General features: G+C 38.6%; 1 protein-coding gene across 5 annotated transcripts in view; it reads left to right on the forward strand.

Moving 5' to 3' along the window:
* The window catches only part of EVI5 (ecotropic viral integration site 5), a 260,068-nt gene that overhangs the window by 101,710 nt on the left and 134,987 nt on the right, over nucleotides 1–23,371 (forward strand). For all 5 annotated transcript variants that reach the window (XM_066376780.1, XM_066376784.1, XM_066376782.1 and 2 more), the window contains exon 10: nucleotides 22,890–22,950. In XM_066376780.1, the coding sequence (XP_066232877.1) occupies nucleotides 22,890–22,950 (61 nt within the window). The remainder of the gene's footprint in view (nucleotides 1–22,889; nucleotides 22,951–23,371) is intronic.

Genomic DNA, 23,371 nt, shown 5'->3' on the forward strand with positions numbered 1-23,371 from the left:
TCCTCACCTCCCAAAGTCTAGTCTCCTCCTTTCACCATGCATTTGACCCTATTTACCCTTTTCATTCTCCTTCCATTCTCTTTCCCTGCTGGTGACCACCATACTGTTTTCTGTGTCTATGAGTTTCTCTGTTCATTTGTTGCTATCTGTTTTATGTCCCACATCTGAGTGAAATCATATGGTTCTTCTTTTCTTGAGTTATTTCACTTACCATGGTACTCTCAAGATGCATCCATATTATTACAAATGATAATATTTTACCATTTTTTATGATGAAGTAGGATTCCATTGTATATACCCCGTTTCCCCGAAAATAAGACATCCCCCAAAATAAGACCTAGTGCAATTTTTTTCAAGCTTAGAAATATAAGGCCTCCCCTGAAAATAAGACCTAGTGCGTCTTGAGGAGCAAAAATTAATATAAGACACAGTCTTATTTTTAGGGAAACAGGGTAGATTGTTGTACATGAAAATAGAGTCACAAGAAATTCTTGATGGAATTCAGAGTTTGGCTGGTTATGCTGATGTTTGTGATGATATGACTACAGTATATTAATAAATGTTGATTTTTTTGTTCAACAATAATTGTGAATTCTTGTTCATGGAAAAATAAGACATCCCCTGAAAAGAAAACCTAGCACGTCTTTAGGAGCAAAAATTAATATAAGACACTGTCTTATTTTCAGGGAAACACGGTAGTACTATATCTTTATCCAGTCATTTGTTGGGGACACTTAGTGTGTCTCCATGTCTTGGCTATTGTGAATCATGATACATTAAACATAGAGGTACATATATCTTTAAGAATAAATGTTTTCAAAATTTATGGGTAGGTTCCCAAAAGAAGGATTGGGTCATTTGGTAGCTCTATTCTTAATTTTTTGAGGAACCTTCATACTATATTCCATAGAGACTGCATCAGTTTACATTGCCATTAGCAGTGTACGAGGGTTCTCTTTTCGCCACCATCTTCTCCAGTATTTGTTATTTCTTGTCTTACTGACAATAGCCATTCTAACAGGCGTGATGTGGTATCTCACTGTAGTTTTGATTTGCATTTCATTTAAAGCTATTGGAGTTGAGTGTCTTTTTCTATATTTCTTGGCCATCTTCATATCTTCTTGGGAAAAGTGTTTGCTTAGGTCCTTTGCCCATATTTTAATTGGATTGTTTGGTTTTTTGTTGTTGAGTTATGACTTCTTTATATAGTATTTTGGATATTAGACCCTTATTAGAGGTACAGTTACAAATATCTTCTCTTGTTCCATTGGTTGCTCTTTTATTGGTGGTTTCTTTTGCTATGCAGTAGTTTTTTAGATTGATGTAGTCCCATTAATTTATTTTTGCCTTTACTTTCCTTGAGTTTGAGGTCAAGTTCACAAAAACTCCTCTGAGACCAAGTCCATAAATTTAGTATCTATGTTTTCTTCTATATATTTTATTGTTTAAGGTCTTTTATTTATTCAACTTTTTCATGTATTTTGAGTTAATTTTGTGTATAGTGTCAGATAACAGTCTAGTTTCATTTTTTACTTGTGATTTTCTCATTTTTGTAGCACCATTTATTTTTTTTTATTTTGTATTTTTCTGAAGTTGGAAACGGGGAGGCAGTCAGACAGACTCCTGCATGCGCTGACCGGGATCCACCCGGCATGCCCACCAGGGGGCGATGCTCCGCCTATCTGGGGCGTCGCTCTGCTGCAATCAGAGCCATTCTAGTGCCTGAGGCAGAGGCCACAGAGCCATCCTCAGCGCCCGGGCAAACTCTGCTCCAATGGAGCCTCGGCTGCGGGAGGGGAAGAGAGAGACAGAGAGGAAGGAGAAGGGGAGGGGTGGAGAAGCAGATGGGCGCTTCTCCTGTGTGCCCTAGCCAGGAATCGAACCCGGGACTCCCGCATGCCAGGCTGATGCTCTACCACTGAGCCAACCAGCCAGGGCCAGCACCATTTATTGAAGAGGTTTTCTTTTCTCCATTGTGTGTTTTTGGCTCCTTTGTCAAAAATAATTTGCCCTTCTATGTGTGACTTTATTTCTGAGCTCTCAATTATGTTCCATTGGTCTATGTGTCTGTTTTTCTGCCAAAACCATACTGTTTTGATGATTATAGCTTTGTAGTACAAGTTGCAGTCAGGGATGTGATATCTCTGGCTTGGTTCTTTTCTCAGAATTGCTTTGGCTGTTCAGGGTCTTTGTGGTTCCATACTATTTGAGGATTTTTTGTTTTATTTCTTTGAAAAATGCTGTTGGGATTTTGATGAGGATTGCATTAAATCTGTATATTGCATGGATAAGATGGCCATTTTAATATGTTAATTCTTTCAAATTATAAACACAGAATATCTCTCCATTTCATTGTGTCTGCTTCAGTTTTTTTTTTTTTTTTTTTTTTTCATTTTTCTGAAGCTGGAAACAGGGAGAGACAGTCAGACAGACTCCCGCATGCGCCCGACCGGGATCCACCCGGCACGCCCACCAGGGGCGATGCTCTGCCCACCAGGGGGCGATGCTCTGCCCATCCTGGGCGTCGCCATGTTGCGACCAGAGCCACTCTAGCGCTTGAGGCAGAGGCCACAGAGCCATCCCCAGCGCCCGGGCCATCTTTGCTCCAATGGAGCCTTGGCTGTGGGAGGGGAAGAGAGAGAGACAGAGAAGAAAGTGCAGCGGAGGGGTGGAGAAGCAAATGGGCGCTTCTCCTGTGTGCCCTGGCTGGGAATCGAACCCGGGTCCTCCGCATGCTAGGCCGACGCTCTACCGCTGAGCCAACCGGCCAGGGCCCAGTTTTTTTTTTATCAACAATATTTTGTAGTTTTCAGCGTATAGGTTCCTCACTTCCTTTTTTTTTTTTTTTTTTTTTATTTCTCTGAAGTTGGAAACGGGGAGGCAGTCAGACAGACTCCCGCATGTGCCCGAGCAGGATCCACCTGGTTCGCCCACCAGGGGGCGATGCTCTGCCCATTGGGGCGTTGCTCTGTTGCAACCAGAGCCATTCTAGCGCCTGAGGCAGAGGCCACAGAGCCATCCTCAGCGCCCAGGCAAACTCTGCTCCAATGGAACCTTGGCTGCAGGAGGGGAAGAGAGAGACAGAGAGGAAGGAGAGGGGGAGGGGTGGAGAAGCAGATGGGCTCTTCTCCTGTGTGCCCTGGCCGGGAATTGAACCCGGGACTCCTACACGCCAGGCCGATGCTCTACGACTGAGCCAACCAGCCAGAGCTCCTCACTTCCTTTGTTAGGTATAGTCTTAGGTATTTTATCCTTTTTGTTGCAATTACAAATGGGATTCATTTTCTTTTCTGATATTTTATTGTTAGTATATAGGAACATTACAGACTTTTGCATATTGATTTGTATTTTGCATCTTTACTATATTTGTTTATTGTTTCTAATAGTCTTTTGGTGGAGTCCTTAGGGTTTTCTATATATAGAATCATGTCATCTGCAAATAGTGACAGTTTTACTTCTTCATTCCCAGTTTGGATGCCTTTTATTTCTTTTTCTTGTCTGATTGCTCTAGCTAGGACTTCCAGTGCTATGTTGAATAATAGTGGCAAAAACCACTATTAACTTGTTCCTGATCTTAGAGGAAAAACTTTCAGTTTTTCTCCATTGAGTGTGATATTAGTTAGTTTTTCTCCATTGAGTGTGATATTAGTTGAAGGTTTGTCATACATATATGGCCTTTATTATATTGAGGTACTTTTCTGTCTATTTCCATTTTATTAATCATAAATGGGTGTTCTGTTTTGTCTGCAAATGCTTTTCCTGCATCTATTGATGTGATCATATGATTTTTATCTTTTATTCTGTTAATGTGGTATACACATTGATTGATTTGCATTTGTTGAACCATCCTTGCATCTCTGGAATGAACCTCACTTGATTGTGATGATACATTATCATTTTAATGTATTCACTTTGCTAGTATTTTGTTAGGACTTTTGCATCTATGTTCATCCGATTTATTGACCTATAATATTTTTGTGTATATTGTTCCTACTTTGTTTTGGTATCAGAATAATGTTGGCCTCATAAAATGAGTTAGGAACAATTCCCTTTTCTTTGTTTGGGAGAGTTTGAGAAGGATAGGTATTTAAATCTTGGAATATTTGGCAGAATTCACAAACGAAGCCTCTAGTGTTGGACTGTTGATTGGTCTACTTCGGTTTTCCAGTTTTTCATGGTTTAGTCTAGGAAGATTATATATTTCTAACAATGTATTTAATTGAATTTGGTGGCATGTAGCCTTTCATAGTATTCTGTATAATCCTTTTGTATTCCTGTGTTGTCCTTTGTAATTTTTCCTTTATCATTTCTGATTTTATTTATTTAGGTCTTTTCTCTGTTTTTCTTACTTAGTCTAACCAGAGGTTTGTCAATTTTATTTTAAAGAACCACTTCCTTGTTTCATTAATTTTTTATTTTGCCTTTTTTTTTTTTTTTTTTTTTATATATAATTTTATTTTTTTAATGGGGTGACATCAATAAATCAGGATACATATATTCAAAGATAACAAGTCCAGGTTATCTTGTCGTTCAATTATGTTGCATACCCACCACCCAAAGTCAGATTGTCCTCTGTCACCTTCTATCTTGTTTTCTTTGTGCCCCTCCCCACCCCCTATCCCTCTCCCATTCCCCCCTCCCCCCCGTAACCACCACACTCTTATAAATGTCTCTTAGTTTCACTATTATGTCCCACCTACGTATGGAATAATACAGTTCCTGTTTTTTTCTGATTTACTTATTTCGCTTCGTATCATGTTATCAAGATCCCACCATTTTGCTGTAAATGTTCCGATGTCATCATTTCTTATGGCTGAGTAGTATTCCATAGTGTATATGTGCCACATCTTCTTTATCCAGTCATCTATTGATGGGCTTTTTGGTTGTTTCCATGTCCTGGCCACTGTGAACAATGCTGCAATAAACATGGGGCTGCATGTGTCTTTACGTATCAATGTTTCTGAGTTTTTGGGATATATACCCAGTAGAGGGATTGCTGGGTCATAAGGTAGTTCTATTTTCAGTTTTTTGAGGAACCACCATACTTTCTTCCATAATGGTTGTACTACTTTACATTCCCACCAACAGTGTATGAGGGTTCCTTTTTCTCCACAGCCTCTCCAACTTTTGCTGTTACCTGACTTGCTAATAACAGCTAATCGAACAGGTGTGAGGTGGTATCTCATTGCCGTTTTGATTTGCATTTCTCTAATAGCTAAAGAAGATGAGCATCTTTTCATATATCTGTTGGCCATTTGTATTTCTTCCTGGGAGAAGTGTCTATTCATATCCTCTTCCCATTTTTTTATTGGGTTGTTTGTTTGTTTGTTGTTGAGTTTTATGAGTTCTTTGTATATTTTGGATATTAGGCCCTTATCTGAGCTGTCGTTTGAAAAAATCATTTCCCATTTAGTTGGCTTTCTGTTTATTTTGTTATCAGTTTCTCTTGCTGAGCAAAAACTTCTTAGTCTGATGTAGTCCCATTCATTAATTTTTGCCTTCACTTCTCTTGCCATTGGAGTCAAATTCATAAAATGCTCTTTAAAACCCAGGTCCCTGAGTTGAGTACCTATGTCTTCTTCTATGTACTTAATTGTTTCAGGTCTTATGTTTAGATCTTTGATCCATTTTGAGTTAATTTTTGTACAGGGGGAGAGACTGTAGTCCAGTTTCATTCTTTTGCATGTGGCTTTCCAGTTTTCCCAGCACCATTTATTGAAGAGGCTTTCTTTTCTCCATTGTGTGTTGTTGGCCCCTTTATCAAAAATTATTTGACTATATATATGTGGTTTTATTTCTGGACTTTCTATTCTGTTCCATTGGTCTGAGTGTCTATTTTTCTGCCAATACCATGCTGTTTTGATTGTCGTGGCCCTATAATAGAGTTTGAAGTCAGGTATTGAAATGCCCCCAGCTTCATTCTTTTTCTTTAGGATTGCTTTGGCTATTCGGGGTTTTTTATAGTTCCATATAAATCTGATGATTTTTTGCTCTATTTCTTTAAAAAATGTCATTGGAAGTTTGATGGGAATTGCATTAAATTTGTATATTGCTTTGGGTAATATAGCCATCTTGATTATATTTATTCTTCCTAGCCAAGAACAAGGTATATTCTTCCATCTAATTATATCTTTTTCGATTTCCCTTAACAATGGTTTATAGTTTTCATTATATAAGTCCTTTACATTCTTTGTTATGTTTATTCCTAAGTATTTTATTTTTTTTGTTGCAATCGTGAAGGGGATTATTCTTTTGAGTTCCTTCTCAGTTGTTTCATTGTTGGCATATAGAGAGGCTATTGACTTCTGTATGTTAATTTTGTATCCTGCGACCTTACTGTATTGGCTTATTGTTTCTAGTAGTCTTTTTGTGGATTCTTTGGGGTTTTCGATGTATAGTATCATATCATCTGCAAAAAGTGATACCTTTACTTCTTCTTTTCCGATATGGATGCCTTTTATTTCTTTGTCTTGTCTGATTGCTCTGGCTAGAACCTCTAGTACCACATTAAATAAGAGTGGAGAGAGTGGACAACCCTGTCTTGTTCCTGATTTAAGGGGGAAAGCCTTCAGTTTAGTGCCATTTAATATGATGTTAGCTGATGGTTTATCATATATGGCCTTTATCATGTTGAGATATTTTCCTTCTATACCCATTTTGTTGAGAATCTTAAACATAAAATTGTGTTGTATTTTATCGAAAGCCTTTTCTGCGTCTATTGATAAGATCATGTGGTTTTTGTTCTTTGTTTTGTTGATATGGTGTATTACATTAACCGTTTTACGTATGTTGAACCATCCTTGAGATTCTGGGATGAATCCCACTTGATCATGATGTATTATTTTTTTAATATGTTGTTGTATTCGATTTGCTAGTATTTTGTTTAGTATTTTAGCATCTGTATTCATTAGAGATATTGGTCTGTAGTTTTCTTTTTTTGTGCCATCCTTGCCTGGTTTTGGTATGAGGGTTATGTTGGCCTCATAAAATGTGTTTGGAAGTATTGCTTCTTCTTCAATTTTTTGGAAGACTTTGAGTAGAATAGGAACCAAGTCTTCTTTGAATGTTTGATAAAATTCGCTGGTATAGCCGTCAGGGCCTGGACTTTTATTTTTGGGGAGGTTTTTAATGTTTTTTTCTATTTCTTCTCTACTGATAGGTCTGTTTAGGCTTTCTGCTTCTTCTTGACTCAGTCTAGGAAGGTTGTATTTTTCTAGGAATTTATCCATTTCTTCTAGGTTGTTGAATTTAGTAGCATAAAGTTTTTCATAGTATTCTACAATAATTCTTTGTATATCTACGGTGTCCGTGGTGATTTCTCCTCTTTCATTTTGGATTTTGTTTATATGAGTTCTTTCTCTTTTTTCCTTGGTAAGTCTTGCCAAGGGTTTGTCAATTTTGTTGATCTTTTCAAAGAACCAGCTTCTTGTTCTATTAATTTTTTCTATAGTTTTTCTGTTCTCTAATTCATTTATTTCTGCTCTGATTTTTATTATCTCCTTTCTTCGGCTGGTTTTGGGTTGTCTTTGTTCTTCTTTTTCTAGTTCCTTAAGGTGGGAAGTTAAGTGGTTCACTTGGGCTCTCTCTTGTTTGTTCATATATGCCTGAAGTGATATGAACTTCCCTCTTATCACTGCTTTTGCTGCATCCCATAGATTCTGATATGTCGTATTGTCATTTTCATTAGTCTGTATATATCTTTTGATCTCTGCACTTATTTCTTCTTTGACCCATTCATTTTTTAAAAGTATGTTGTTTAGTTTCCACATTTTTTTGGGATTTTTTTCCTCTTTTTTGCAGTTGAATTCTAGTTTCAAGGCTTTATGATCAGAAAATATGCTTGGTACAACTTCAATTTTTCTGAATTTGCTGATGTTGTTTTTGTGGCCCAACATATGGTCAATTCTTGAGAATGATCCATGTACACTGGAGAAAAATGTATACTCAGTCACTTTGGGATGAAATGTCCTGTAGATGTCTATCATATCCAGGTGCTCTAGTGTTTTGTTTAAGGCCACTATGTCTTTGTTGATTCTCTGTTTGGATGACCGATCTAGAGCCGTCAGCGGTGTATTGAGGTCTCCAAGTATGATTGTATTTTTGTCAGTTTTTGTTTTAAGATCAATAAGTAGCTGTCTTATATATTTTGGTGCTCCTCGGTTTGGTGCATATATATTAAGAATTGTTATGTCTTCTTGATTCAGTGTCCCCTTAGCCATTATGAAATGGCCATTTTTGTCTCTGAGTACTTTTGCTGTCTTGTAGTCAGCATCATCAGATATGAGTATTGCTACACCTGCTTTTTTTTGGATGTTATTTGCTTGGAGTATTGTTTTCCAGCCTTTCACTTTGAATTTGTTTTTATCCTTGTTACTTAGATGAGTTTCCTGTAGGCAGCATACAGTTGGATTTTCTTTTTTAATCCATTCTGCTACTCTGTGCCTTTTTATTGGTGAGTTTAATCCGTTTACATTTAGTGTAATTATTGATACTTGTGAGTTCCCTATTGCCATTTTATATCTTGCTTTCTGTTAGTTTTGTGTCTTGTTTGATCCTTCTCTTTTGTTTTTCTATCTTTTGTTTTTATTTGGTTGTATTCCATACATCTTTCCACTGTTGCTATCTTTTTTATCTCATGTGCTTCTGTGGTGGTTTTTTCAATGGTGGTTACCTTTGAATAATGAAAAGGGTCCCTACCCTGTTCATTGTAGCGAACTATTTTGTGAGTACTTTTGCACTCCATCGTCCTTTGCTACTGTTAATCTCCATCTTCTCCCCCTCTTTCTTTTTGTTGTTGTCACAGTTTAAATTTGGTTTTATTGTGTTCTTCTTGGAGCTTTTACTTGTGGCTCTGTTTTTTTTTGTTCTTTGTATCTGATTGGAGAACCCCCTTTAGTAATTCCTGGAGTGGGGGTTTTCTGATGATAAATTCCCTCATCTTTTCTGTATCTGTGAATGTTTTTATTTCTCCTTCATATTTGAAGGATAGCTTTGATGGGTATAGTATTCGTGGCTGAAAGTTCCTCTCTTTCAGGACTTTAAATATTGGGGTCCACTCTCTTCTAGCTTGTAGAGTTTCTGCTGAGAAATCGGATGATAATCTAATGGGCCTTCCTTTATATGTTGTATTCTTCTTTTCCCTGGCTGCCTTGAGAATTTTTTCTTTGCCGTTGGTTTGTGTCAATTTCATTATGATATGCCTTGGAGTAGGTTTGTTGGGGTTAAGAAAACTTGGAGTTCTGTTTGCTTCTTGAACTTGAGGCTTTAGTTCTTTCCACAGGCTTGGGAAGTTCTCATCTATTATTTGTTTGAGTATGTTCTCCATTCCATTTTCTCTCTCTTCTCCCTCTGATATACCTATTATTCTTATGTTATTCTTTTTGATGGAGTCAGATAATTCTTGTAGGGCTATCTCATTTTTTTTAATTTTTGAGTCTCTTTCTTCTTCTCTCTGTTGTGCCTCAAGTTGCTTGTCTTCTATTTCACTAATCCTCTCTTCTATCTGACCTGTTCTATTAGCTAAGCTTGTTACTTCGTTTTTCAGCTCGTGAATTGAGTTTTTCATCTCTGTTTGATTTGTTTTTATAGTTTCAATTTCCTTGGACATATATTCTTTGTGTTCATTGAGTTGTTTTCTGAGCTCCCTAAATTGCCTTTCTGTGTTTTCTTGTATATCTCGGAGGATTTTTAGGATTTCTATCTTGAATTCTCTGTCATTTAGCTCCAAGGTTTCCAATATATTAAATTTTTTCTCCATAGATTTTTCCTCATCTAGCTGTGTTACCTCTCTTTCTTTTGTATCCATGATATTCGATTTTCTCTTCCTTAATGGCATCTGAGGGTGGTTTTGTTGATAGTATTAATGAGATTTAATAAAGAATAAAAAGTTTAAAAAAATAATAAAAAAAAATCGAAAAGAGTTGTTTTTTTTTAAAAAAAATTAATAATGAAATAAAGAAAAATAAAATAAAATAAAAATTAAAAAAAAAAAAAAAAAAAAAAAAAAGGAAATTATTCCCCCCCTCCTTTTTTCCTCTCCTCTCCTCTCCCCTCTTTCTTGATAAAATCTTGTGGTGGACTGTGAATTATACCAAACAATGCCTGTGATGGAGGGCCTGAATTGGGGAAAAGTAATAAAGGGGAAAAAAAAAAAAAAAAAAAAAAGAAAGAAAAAAGAAAAAAAAGAGCATATGGACCCACAAAAAGCAAATAAGGAAAAAATTTGGGTCAAGAATAAAATGATTTGCTTTTAGGTGTTGGTTGTCTAAGAGTTATGATGAGAGGATTAAGAGAAAAACGGAAAAATGGGGGGACAAATTAAAAAATTACTATTGTATTTAGTGGAACAAGAACTAGATAATATGGAGAGCCAGGGATGGGAGCACTGCTAGTGAGTTAAAAAGGTGAAGTAAAAACCCCCCAAAATGCCACAAACATAAGTTTGAGTCCCAGATAAGATAATTTGTTTGTTATTGAGGTTTGAATGAGAGGAGATGTAAAGGAAAAAGGAAGAAACTAATATAGAGGGAGAAAAGAAAGAGAGAGAAAAAGAGAGAGAAAAAAAAAAGAGGGAACCACTAAAAGAAGAAAAAAGAAAGGAGAGAGAGAGAGAGAGAGTTAAGGGTTTTGGAGTGCAACCCTCATAGAGAGAAAGGAAGAGAAGAGAAAAGATAATGGGAGATGTAACACTTATGGGTAGTGTAGTTCAAGGAGAGGAGAGAGTAAGACCGGTAGAGAGTTAATCGGCCAAATTGGAGGAGGAAAAAAAAAAGTATCAAGAATGAAGATAAGAGAAACAAACGAACAAATATAATAAAATGGGATAGGTTATAAAGTCTGCAGATTATTCTTGATTTTGAGAGGTTATCTTCTTGCTTTTTCTTTTCTCTCCCTCTTCCTGGTCGGTGACTCTGTACCCCGGGTTTTGCCCCTTTGCCACGCTCAGGTGGAGGTTTGCAGTTGATAAGTCTCTATGGCAATGTCATGTATTGTGCTTTAGTCTTGTTGGCAGTCGAGGCTATTAGCATTTATAGGCTCCGACAGTGAGAGAGTCCGTGTTCCTGGAGCCTTTCTCCTAGTCTTTCCTTCCTCAATTAGTAGCCTGATAATCCAGCTATGGGGTTGCTGCTGCCTCTGCCTGGATAGTAAGAGGCTCAAAGAGCTGGCAACTCCCCACTCTATTTCCACTCAGCACAGGGCTCTGGGTAAGGCTCAGTCAGTCAGAGCTGCTAGCATAATCAGGCGGGCTTTCCACCCACTCACAGACCTCTGGCTCTGCCACTCTGTCCGGTAACACAAGCGGGTGCCCACTTCCGGGGCGCTTGGAGAAAACTCTCACTCACTGGCTGCGTGCGCAGACCAAGATATCCGGCCAGCAGTCTCACGTTCTGAGTGAAACCCCCGACCGCAGGGAAAAGTTGCAGCGTTGGAATTGAGTCTCGCTCCGTCCCCGTGCGCGGCTTTTGCAAGGCGCTGGGGCGGCCCGAGATTCCGCTTTGGCCCACACAAAGGCCCCTGACTCTGCCCCTCTGTGCGATAACAGGGGCGCGCACTGCCGAGGCACTCGGAGGAATCGCTCACTCCTTATCTGCGCGCGCAAACCAGGATATGAGGCCGGCCGCTTTCCCTCTGAGTGAAACACCCTCGGCAAGGAAAATCTCCACCATTGGAATTAGTTCTCACTCCCTCCCGTGCGTGGCTTTCCCAGGGCGCTGGGGCTGCCCAGAGACTCTGCCCTCGGCCCACAGAAAGGCCTCTGACCCTGCCTCTCCGTGGGGCAACACGGGCACTGACTCCCGGGGCCTAGGAAGAAATCTCTCGCCCACTAACTGCGCACCAACCAGGAGACCGGGTAAAATGGCCGCGCCGCTTGTCTTTCTTTGTTTGGGTTTGGCGCGAGTGTTAGCTTGTATTGCCCGGGTTGCCACAGGATCAGATTTTCCTCGGCTTGGATCTCCGTGCCACAGCCTGGTTCGGCCGTTTGTATTCACCCCCTTTGCCCGCCTCAGTTTCTATATTCACAGTTACCAGAGAAAGCCGCCCTGTTTAGGTTAGTGAGGAAGGCGGAGCATTTCTTACTTCCTATTTCCTTCGGGGTTTGGTTATATATTTAGCCAATTTTTCACTCAATCATACCTTTGGGTGTATTGCGAAGCATCTGGAAGCTCCAAGTAAAGGTTTTTCTGTTTCTGGTTGAAGATCTTGTTGAGTTTTGGGGGAGATTTATCGGTATCGCTTCCTACCCCGCCATTACTCTGACGTCTATTTTGCCTTTTTTGTTCTTTGTTAGGTTTAATTCTGCTGTAATTCTTCTTATTTCTTTCTTTTTACTGATTTTGGGCTTCATTTCTTGAAGATGAAATATTAGATTGTTAATTTGAGATTTTTCTTGTTTCTTGATATAGGCCTGTAATGCTGTGCACTTCCTTAGTACCACTTTTGCTGCACGGCAAAAATTCTGATATGTGATATAGTCATTTTCATTTGTTTCTCTATGTCTTTTGCTCTCTTATTTTTTCTTTTACCCACTGTTGTTCAGTGGCATGTTGTTTAACCTTCACATATTTGTGATTTTTCCAGCTTTATTCTTAAGGCTAATTTTGAGTTTTATACCATTGTGGTCAGAAAATATGCTTGGTATGATTTCAGTCTTCTTAAATTAATTCAGACTAGTTTTGTGTTCCAACCTATGGTCTATCCTTGAGAATGTAACATACACATTTGACCAGAATGTATATTTTGTCAGTTTGGGATGTAAAACTATATAAACTGGTTTTGTCTTTTTGGTTTAATGTGTTATTTAAGGCCCTTTTAAAAAAACTCTCATTGTATAACACACTAAAGACTATATATAACATGTTTGGTAAAAACACAAAGATATGTATAATATCTTTAAGTTATAAAGTATAACAATAAAACAAATACTTCTGAATTCTTCACATAGCCTGAGTGCCCCACTGCAAGTGGTAATCACTATCCTGAATTTGGGGTTTATCAATTTTCTTGTTTTTTAAAAAATAGTCTCACTACATACATAGGTAGTTATGCTTATTTTTGAGTGTTATGAAAGTTGTATCATGCTATATATAGTCATCTGTGACTTGTGTTTGTTGATTACATTATGATGGTATAATCTGTTAGAATTTTTGTGTTGCTGTAGTTTATTATAATTTTCACTGCTGTATAATATTCCATTGAGTAAACCTACCATAATGTATTCATTTTTCTCATAGTCATTTTAGACTTTTAGATTTGTTTGTTTGCTGTTATGCTATTGAAATATGAATATTTCTGTGAGAATTTTTCTATGAGGAATATTTAGGAATGGGATTGCTAGACTGCAGAGTAGGTCAGGTTTAACATAAAATTTTCCAAAGTGCTACTATATAATAGTCTCACCCAGCAATGTGTAAGAGTTTTCTTTGTTCTACTTAGTCATGAACACTTATTATTCTTAATTTTTGCTGAATTATTCAGTATAAAACATGCCTATCTCATTTTGGTCTTAATTTATATTTTCCTAAGTATTAAAAAGAATAATCCTCTTTTTATATGCTAATTGGCTGCATATTTTCCCTCCATTTTCTATTACAGTGTCTACTTCTTATTGTATTGACTACTTCTTAGGGGTAGTAGTGTTTATATATATTTTGGTTAGTAATACTTTATCAGTATTAAAAGATGAATCTCTTGTCCTGGCCAAACAGCTCAGTTGGTTAAAGCACCATCCTGAAATGCAGAGGTTATGGGTTCAATTTTTGATCAGGGCACATGTCGGAACAGATCAGTGTTTCTATCTGTCTCTCTCTCCCCCTTCCTCTTTCTCTGAAACCAATTAAAAAATAATAAACAAATAAAAGATTAGTCTCATTGATTTATACTAAGGACCTCTCTTAGAATATGTAACAAAAGACTTGGACCTGGCTCTGAAGAAGGTTTAAGCTTCCTGTAGGTTGGAATATGGCAGAGTAGAAAAATAAATAACTTGTTATAATTACAGCTTGGTAGTTCCAGTATATCAGGTTCTATAATATAACATATAAGAGATGCCTAACTTATTTGTCTTAAACCTGCATACACAGTCTGTTGGGGGTCAGTATAATATTCAGAACATGGTAACTGGATTTTCAATTTCCATCTATATTTTCCTCACATTTATCTGCCTGATAACATTCTTATGGTAGAAATAATCTTGGTTCTTCTTTGCACATGCCCTTTCACAGTTTGTCTTCTGCCACTTTATAAAAGAAAAGCTGCCCTGGCTGGTGACACAGTGGATGGAATGTCATCCCAAAGCACCAAGGTCACAGCTTGAGCCTGGGGTTGGCGATCCTGAGGTCACTGGGTTGATCCCGAGGTTGCTGGTTCAATTCTGAGCATGCTGTCTGGACCTCAAAGGTGCCAATTTGAGCCCCAGTCAGGGCTCCACCTCAAAGGTGCTGGCTCAACCCCAGCAGTTGCTGGTTTGAGCCCTGGTCGCACATATGTGAAGCAACAATGGCACAACTAAGTGGAACAAAAGAAAAAAAGAAAGAAAAGAAAAAAGAAAGAGAAAGGCAAACATGTCATACTCCGAATCTTATACTGATATATTGCTTTGGGATAAAAAACAATCATTGGGGTACCAAACAAAAAGGACAGTTTTAGAATGCCTTACTCTATAGGAAGTGTGTCCTGAGAAAGCAAAACAAGAAAAATTGAATGGAGCTTGACTGGGCAGTGGCGCAGTGGATAGAGCATCAGACTGGGACATGGAGGACCCGGGTTCGAAGCCCCAAGGTCTACAGCTTGAGCGTGGGCTCATCCAGCTTGAGTGAGGTCTCACCAGCTTGAGCACGGGGTTGCTGGCTTGAGTGTGGGATTATAGACATGATCCCATGGTTGCTGGCTTGAAGCCCAAGGTCACTGGCTTGAGCAAGGGGTCACTCACTCTGCTATAGCCTTCCCAGTCAAGGCACATATGAGAAAGCAATCAGTGAACAACTAAAGAGACTAAGGAGCCACAACAAAGAATTGATGCTTCTCATCTCTCTCCCTTCCTACCTGTCTGTCCCTCTCTGTCCCTCTCTCTGTCTCTCACAAAAAAAGAAAAATTAAATGGAACACCTTCTATTTCATCGAGCTGACAAATGTTTCACAAGACTGCTTTATCTTGAATGTAATTGAATACTTCAAATCATGAACAGAAACAAATGTAATGGTAATAAAACACTGTCAAACTTGTATTACATCTAATCTAAAATATATTAATATCATAGGTTACAAAAAGATTACCTTATCTTTCTTACCATTAGAACTGGAAATAGAGTGGTGGTCACAGGGGCAAGTATTAATGTATATTTTATCTGAGTTGAAAAATGAAAGCAAACTTTAATGACAGAAAGAAAATATAATTTGACTCATTGGTTCAATAACAATGACTGACTTTGCCATTTAGGCTATAGAATAGACATTATCCATAAATTAAATGAGAATACATCTCATTTAAAATTTAGTGGAAAAGTTTAAAGCACATACAAATTACATTATTTGCAAATATATACACTTCAGGTAAAAATAATTATAAAAGTTTTTAAAATGTATGAGAGAAAATATTCTTTTAGCAGGAACATGAAGAGGAAAACTGGAAAAGCACCAATATGACTGGGTAAGGGTATGGCAGAGGCTGAAGACTCAGTTTGTTTTCTGAAGGAGATGGTACCAGTGTACCTTTCCAAAGACCTTATGTTTCTAATTGCTGCAGTTTAAATGATGACTACAACAGGAAGTTCCTCCTGTAGGTAACTTACAGAAGTACAAAAAACTGACACAGAATCAATATACCATATGATGTCCATCAGTGAAAATGCCAGGAAGGAAAAATGAAGCAAGATGAAGGACTTAGAGCAGGTGTCGGGAACCTTTTTGGCTGAGAGAGCCATGAACGCCACATATTTTAAAATGTAATTCCGTGAGAGCCATACAATGACTCGTGTATGTTACACATTATCCAATAAAAATTTGGTGTTCCGGAGGACAGCTGTGATTGACTCCAGCTACCCGCAACCATGAACATGAGCAGTAGGAAATGAATGGATTTTAATACATGAGAATGTTTTATATTTTTAATGTTATTGTTTTTTTTATTAAAGATCTGTCTGTGAGCCAGATGCAGCCATCAAAAGAGCCACAGCTGGCTCATGAGCCATAGGTTCTCGACCCCTGACTTAGAGTGATGCAGTGCTCTTTTAGATAGAGCATGCAAAGATAAGGCACACAGACTAATAAGGTGCCATTTGAGCAGACACCTGAGGGAAGTGGAAGAGAGTCATGTGATTATCTGGGGGAAGTGTATTTTATCCTGAGAGAACAGTAAATATAATGACTGAGGCAAGAATGAGATGGCATGTTTAAGGCCAAGATGACTAGTATAGGCAAATAGGAGTGTGGTAGGCATTGAAGTCTGAAACATGGGGAGATATCTTTAGCACTGTGCTATCCTATGTGATAGCCATTATATACATGTGGGTATTGAAATACAATCATAGCCCTGGCTGGTTGGCTCAGTGGTAGAGCGTCGGCCTGGCGTATGGAAGTCCCGGGTTCGATTCCCGGCCAGGGCACACAGGAGAGGCGCCCATCTGCTTCTCCACCCCTCCCCCCTCCTTCCTCTCTGTCTCTCTCTTCCCCTCCCACAGCCAAGGCTCCATTGGAGCAAAAGATGGCCTGGGCACTGGGGATGGCTCCATGGCCTCTGCCCCAGGCGCTAGAGTGGCTCTGGTCTCAACAGAGCGACGCCCGGATGGGCAGAGCATCGCCCCTGGTGGGCTTGCCAGGTGGATCCCAGTCGGGTGCATGCGGGAGTCTGTCTGACTGCCTCCCCGTTTCCAGCTTCAGAAAAATACAAAAAAAAAAAAAAAGAAAAAAAATACAATCAAAGATTCACTTCATCACTTATATTAGCCACATTTCCAATGCTTATTAGCCACATGCTACTATATCAGCACAAAAATAGAACAGTTTCAAAAGTTTTATTATGCATTGTTGGCCTCCTCAGGGACCTGACTTACAGTGTGTAAGTCTGAGGAGAGACCATTAAAGAATTTTGAGAAAAGTAACATCATCTGATTTTAAAAGTTTTATTCTTTTTGCTGTTTAGGATTATTAGAGCTTGGCCAGGTGAAGATAAGGGGAGGGCATTTTAGGCAGTCAGTCTTAGCCTTTGCTTTTTGTTTTTTTATAATTTTTATTTTGGCATACTTTTTAAAACTTTTTGAAAAGTTACAAATATAGTACCAGGAATTCCTATATACCACTTACCTAAATTCACCAGTTGTTTACATTTTGTTCCATTTGCTTTATTATCTATCCTCTCTCTCTCCATCTGTAAAAAGGTCATGTGTGTGTGTGTGTGTTTGTGTAAGTAAAATTTATACCTATTTTTGGGGGGATGCATTTGAGAATAAGTTGAAATATAGTACCCTTTATCCTTTGAAACTAGAGTATGTACTTTCTAAGAACAAGGAGGTTTTTTTTTAACATAACCCAGGAAATTATCTTAGATACAACACTATTATCTAATCCATGGTACATGTTCAAGTTTTATCGCTATATTAATAATATTATTTATTGCTGTCTATCCCTCCCACCCCCAGCTCCCACCCGCACCCACTCCCCACCCTTCACCCTTTGTCCAATCCAAATACTTAAGTACAGGATTAGTATTGCATTTAGTTGCTGTGTTCCTTTGATTTCCTTTCTTCTGAAACACTCTCCTAACCTTTCTTTGTGTTTCTTGACCTTGATATATTTGAAGAGTACAGAAAATTCCACGGTTTGTGTTATTTTGATGTTCCTTCATGATTTAGGCTGCACATTTTTGGCAGGTATACCACTGATGTTATATCTTCTCAGTTCATACAATAGGTATTCAGCATCAGACGTCTTTCCAAGGGTACCTGGGATGTTTTCCTAGAAACCATATATTTAGGCCACAAATTAAGTTTCAATAGATTTTAAAAAATATAAAACAAAATGAACTTAGAAATCAATAACAGAAATAAAACTGGAAATATCACCATTTTTTGGAAATTACACAACACACTCTTTAATAACCAATGGATTAAAAAAGAAATCACAAGGGAAATTAGAAAATACCTAGTGATGAATGAAAACAAAAACACAACATACCCAAATTCATGCGATGTAATGGAAGCAGTGTTAAGGGAGGAATTTATAGCTATAATACTTACACTAAAAAATTAAAATGATCTCCTGTCAACAACCTAATCTATAATTTAAGGAACTAGAAGAAGAAGAACAATATAAACCTGAAGCTAGCAGAAGGAAGGAAGTAAAGATTAGAGCAGAGATAAAATAGAATAGAAAAACAATAGAGAAAATAAAAATAAAACTCGATTCTTTGAAAGCATCAACAAAATTGACAAACCTTTAGGTAGATGGACTAAGGAAAAAAGACTCAGTAAATAAAAAATAGACAATTTGGACTTGATACATTTTTAAATTTTTATGCAACCTAAAACACTTTTAACAGTAAAAAAGGTAATAAAATGGAAGAAAATATTTATAAATGATATATGATAAAGGGTTAATATCCAGAATATATAAAGAATTCCTAAAAGTCAATAACAAAAAGCAAAGAGTGGATTTAAAAACTGGGCAAGGGACTTGAATATATATGCTATCTACAAGAGACCCACCTCAGAGCAAAAGATACATACAAACTGAAAGTGAAGGTATGGAAAAAAATATCCCTTGCAAGTGTAAACAAACAAAAAGCTAGGATAGCAATACCTACATCAGATAAAATAGACTTCAAAAGCAAAGGCCAGCCTTGGCCTGGTGGCTCAGTGAATAAAGTGTAAAGCCAATAGCCAGGGCCACCATCACAGCCGCCTGGCCCATGCAGGTTCTCATTGGATTCGGACAGTCGGTAAAGAAACAACGGAGCCAAAAGCTGGTGGGCTATCATCTTTAATCCTAGCTTGCACCCGGCGGGCAAGTAAAACCACACACTGGGCTCCAAAACCCACTCATTCAGTGCTCACAAAGCTTTCGACTTATCCGAGTTTCCTAGAATCAAAGGTTTCTAGCTCACCAGACTTATTCACCTCTGTTCCCCAACTCCTTCCTTCTCTCTGCACAAACTGCACAAACTGGCTTTTCCTACAGTACTCTGCCATCTTGGCTGCTTCTCCTGGCCTCCTCCACGTGGCTTTCTCTGCTCTTCTCTCTAATGCTAATCTCAGGAACCGAGAGAGCAAGCTCCCAGTTTGTCCCACTTTATAGTATAGAAACAAAAGCTTTAATGCAATATACAAAATAGGAAAGTCTCTAATACAAAGTCACTTATCTGAGGCATGATGGGATGGCACCACCCCACATCAAAAAGCGTGGGAAAGGCCCTGGCCAGTTGGCTCAGTGGTGGAGCGTCGGCCTGGCGTGTGGAAGTCCCAGGTTCGATTCCTGGCCAGGGCACACAGGAGAGGCGCCCATCTGCTTCTCCACCCCTCCCCCTCTCCTTCCTCTCTGTCTCTTTCTTCCCCTCCTGCAGCGAGGCTGCATTGGAGCAAGGATGGCCCGGGGGCTAGGGATGGCTCCTTGGCCTCTGCCCCAGGCGCTGGAGTGGCTCTTGTCGCAACAGAGCGACGCCCCGGAGGGGCAGAGCATCGCCCCCTGGTGGGCAGAGCGTCGCCCCCTGGTGGGCGTGCTGGGTGGATCCTGGTCGGGCACGTGTGGGATTCTGTCTGACTGTCTCTCCCCTTTTCCAGCTTCAGAAAAAAAAAAAAAAAAAGCATGGGAAAGGCTTAGTCCTAAAACCAAGCCCCAGGCTACAAGGATCCTGCCTGCCCACAGCCCGCCCCCAACACACATTAATATCACCTGGGTGATGGGCATCCACGTGGGCAGCACCATCTTTAACAAAGTGAGGATAATATATTTTATCTGCCCAACAAAAGCCATCCCAGTGCACTGAGGTTGTGGGTTTGATTCCAGGGTACATATGAGAAGCAGTCAATGAATACACAACTATATAAATGGAACAACTAAGTGGAACAACGAATTAATGCTTCTGTATCTCCTTTTTCTCAAATCAATGGAAAAAAAAAAGAAAGACCTTAGCAAGAGACAAAGAAGGTCACTACATAATACCAAAGGGATTGATCCAGCAAGAGGATATAACCCTTGTAAACATATACACACTCAATGTAGGATCACCTAAATATGTTTTAAAAATCTGGGTGACCATTAAGGGAGAGATCGACAGCAATACAGACATAGGATTGGGGATTTTAAGACTCTACTGGGTTAGATCTCCCAGACAAAAATTCAACAAGACAATAGTGATCTTAAATACCACGAAAAGTGAGATGTCCTCAGTATATCCTAACAAGGTGCATGATGTCACTATATGGTAATCTGTATATGGTGATGGTAATCTTGATCAGTTGTTGGCTCAGCTCTTTCCTGCTAGAATACTGTCCTATGAATTTACTATTTTCCCCTTTATAATTCGTAAATATTTTGGAAGAGATACTTTGAAACTATGCTTAAATTTTTATTCACTAATTTTGGAATCCATTGATTTTTTTTGCCTGTGGCAGCTATAATATTATTGTGGAGTTCTAATGGTGATTTTTATATTTGCCTCATTCCTTCTATGTTTATTAGTTGGAATTCTTTTGTTAGGAGTAGTTGTCCCTTTTTCTCTATTATAAATGTTAGTTGATTTTAGTATAGTAATACATCACATTAAAATGTTTTTGGTCAGTGGCGAGCCATATATACTGTACAAAGGTGGTTCCATAAGATTACAGTGGAGCTGAAAAATTCCTGTCCCCTAGTGATATCGTAGCCATGGTAATGTCATAGTGCAGTGCATCACCCATGTGTTTGTGGTGATGCTAGTGTAAACAAACCTGCGTTGCCAGTCTTACGAAAGTATAGTACATACAATATATACAGTACATAATAACTTTGATAAACAACTATATTACTGGTTTATATATTTGCTTTATTATTCTTTTAATTGTTATTTTAAAATGTATGCTTTCTACTTATAAGAAAATTGCTTGCTAAAAAAACAGTGTGCTATGTTAACGTCTCATTTACCTCTGCAGCAGCCTCATACATCTTTTGGTTACTGCTTCTCTTGATTGCATCATTTTCTCTTGTGCTTGCTTTAATCTAGTTTTGTTCTTCGTGGCTCCTGAGCTTTTGTACAATGATGAAACCACCTAACAATGCATTTCTCAGAATATATCCCTGTCATTAAGCTTTTCTTTTTTTTTTTTTAAATCTCTTTGGTTGAACTCTACAGATGTATTTTAATTTGAGAGGGGAGGATGGGCAGTTTCTTTGTAAGTTTAGGGCTGTAAACTTAGTGCTGTCTTTGGTGCCTTATACATTTACTTTATAAAGCAGTGATTTTTCAACCAGTGTGCCACATGAATTTTTAAAACATTCAATACTTGACTATTCAGCTAGAAACTGCCTCTTTTCCCTTAGATTGTTAAATTAAAAAAATGACAACAGCCAACACAACAATAGCTGTTCCATGTAAATGCCCTGTCTTGAACCATAAATATATGAGTCATACCATAGAGTTGCATCTTATTGGTCATGTCACATAATTAGGTTGCATTTGATTGTTTAATTTTTGGTGCCAGAAATTCTTATATAAAAATACAGACGCCTGATTTTTTAAAAAGTCACTTTGGAGCAAAAAGGATAGGTAATTACTATTATTTTTTGTAAATCAAAATTATACCTTTTTTTTGTCAGATAGACAAAAAATAAATTTTTTGGTGTGCCTCAGAATTTTAGTAATTATTTATGTGTGCCATGAGATGAAAGGGGTTAAAAATAGCTATTCTTTTATTATTATTATTATTATTCAGTGAGAGGAGGGAAGGCAGAGGCAGACTTGCATGCGCCCAGACTAGGATCCACCCAGCAAGTCCACTAAGGGGCACTGCTCTGCCCTCTGCAGAGCAATGCTCCATTGCTCAGCAGCTGAGCAAGTCTTCCTAGCACCTGAGGTGGAGGCCATAAAGCCATCTTCAGAATCCAAGGCCAACTTGCTCCAATTGAGCCATGACTGCAGGAAGGGGAGAGAGAGAGAGAGAAATAAGCGAGAGGGGGAGGGGTGGAGAAGAGGATGGGCGCCTCTCCTGTGTGTCCTGACCAGAATTGAACCTGGGACTTCCACATGCAGGGCTAATGCTCTACCACTGAGCCAACCAGACAGGGCCCAAAATTGCTTTTCTAAAGTTTCTTTTATATGGTGCTTATTTTTTATTTTTTTTATTTTTCTGAAGCTGGAAACGGGGACAGTCAGACAGACTCCTGCATGCGCCCGACCGGGATCCACCCGGCTCGCCCACCAGGGGGTGACGCTCTGCCCACCAGGGGGCGACGCTCTGCCCCTCCGGGGCGTCGCTCTGTGTGACCAGCGCCACTCCAGCACCTGGGGCAGAGGCCAAGGAGCCATCCCAAGTGCCTGGGCCATCTTTGCTCCAATGGAGCCTCGCTGCGGGAGGGGAAGAGAGAGACAGAGAGGAAGGAGAGGGGGAGGGGTGGAGAAGCAAATGGGCGCTTCTCCTGTGTGCCCTGGCCGGGAATCAAACCCTGGACTTCTGCACGCCAGGCCGACGCTCTACCACTGAGCCAACCGGCCAGGGCCAGTGCTTATTTTTTTGTGAAGTAATTTTTTTGTAAGAATTCATGTAACTATTTGGATTTTAGTTCTCATATCAAATATCTCAAGTTATAAGTTGGGGAAACCTAATGAAATTATGTTTTGCGTTAATATATAGTTTTAAATTTTGTAATTTAAGAACTACTTTTGAATGAAAAAACACTTTTATTTATTTATTTTCTTCCCTTAGGCTTGAAAAGGAATATACTACAATTAAAACTAAAGAAATGGAAGAGCAAGTCGAAATTAAGGTAAGCATCTCAGGACTTCTAAAAGTGCTGAATATAAATTGATTGGAGTCAGTTAATTTGGCTGTAGATGTTAGGTTATGTTAATATACCATATTTGTTACCTACTTATAGCACATTTAGCAACGATGTTTGTATTTATTAATTGATAAGTTTATTTCCCATTCAGTAATTATAGTTAAAATAGATATTTCAAAAACCAGAATAATATGACTGGAGTGGTTTTCATTCTAGTGTAAAAGAGAGCAACTTTTTCTAGTTATGTTGTTGGATCATCAGGAAAAAATACTTCCATGGCGAAGAAAGTTTTTCCATTTAAGCATATTTTTTAATGTTGAGAAGAAGATAATTTATAGCATGCTGAGCTAACAGCAATAAAGTCTATGGTAGACCAAATAGAGCAAATCATTGCACTAGAACTAGT

This window comes from Saccopteryx leptura, chromosome 3 (assembly GCF_036850995.1).
Source record: "Saccopteryx leptura isolate mSacLep1 chromosome 3, mSacLep1_pri_phased_curated, whole genome shotgun sequence".
In the NCBI taxonomy this organism is placed as follows: Eukaryota; Metazoa; Chordata; class Mammalia; order Chiroptera; family Emballonuridae; genus Saccopteryx; species Saccopteryx leptura.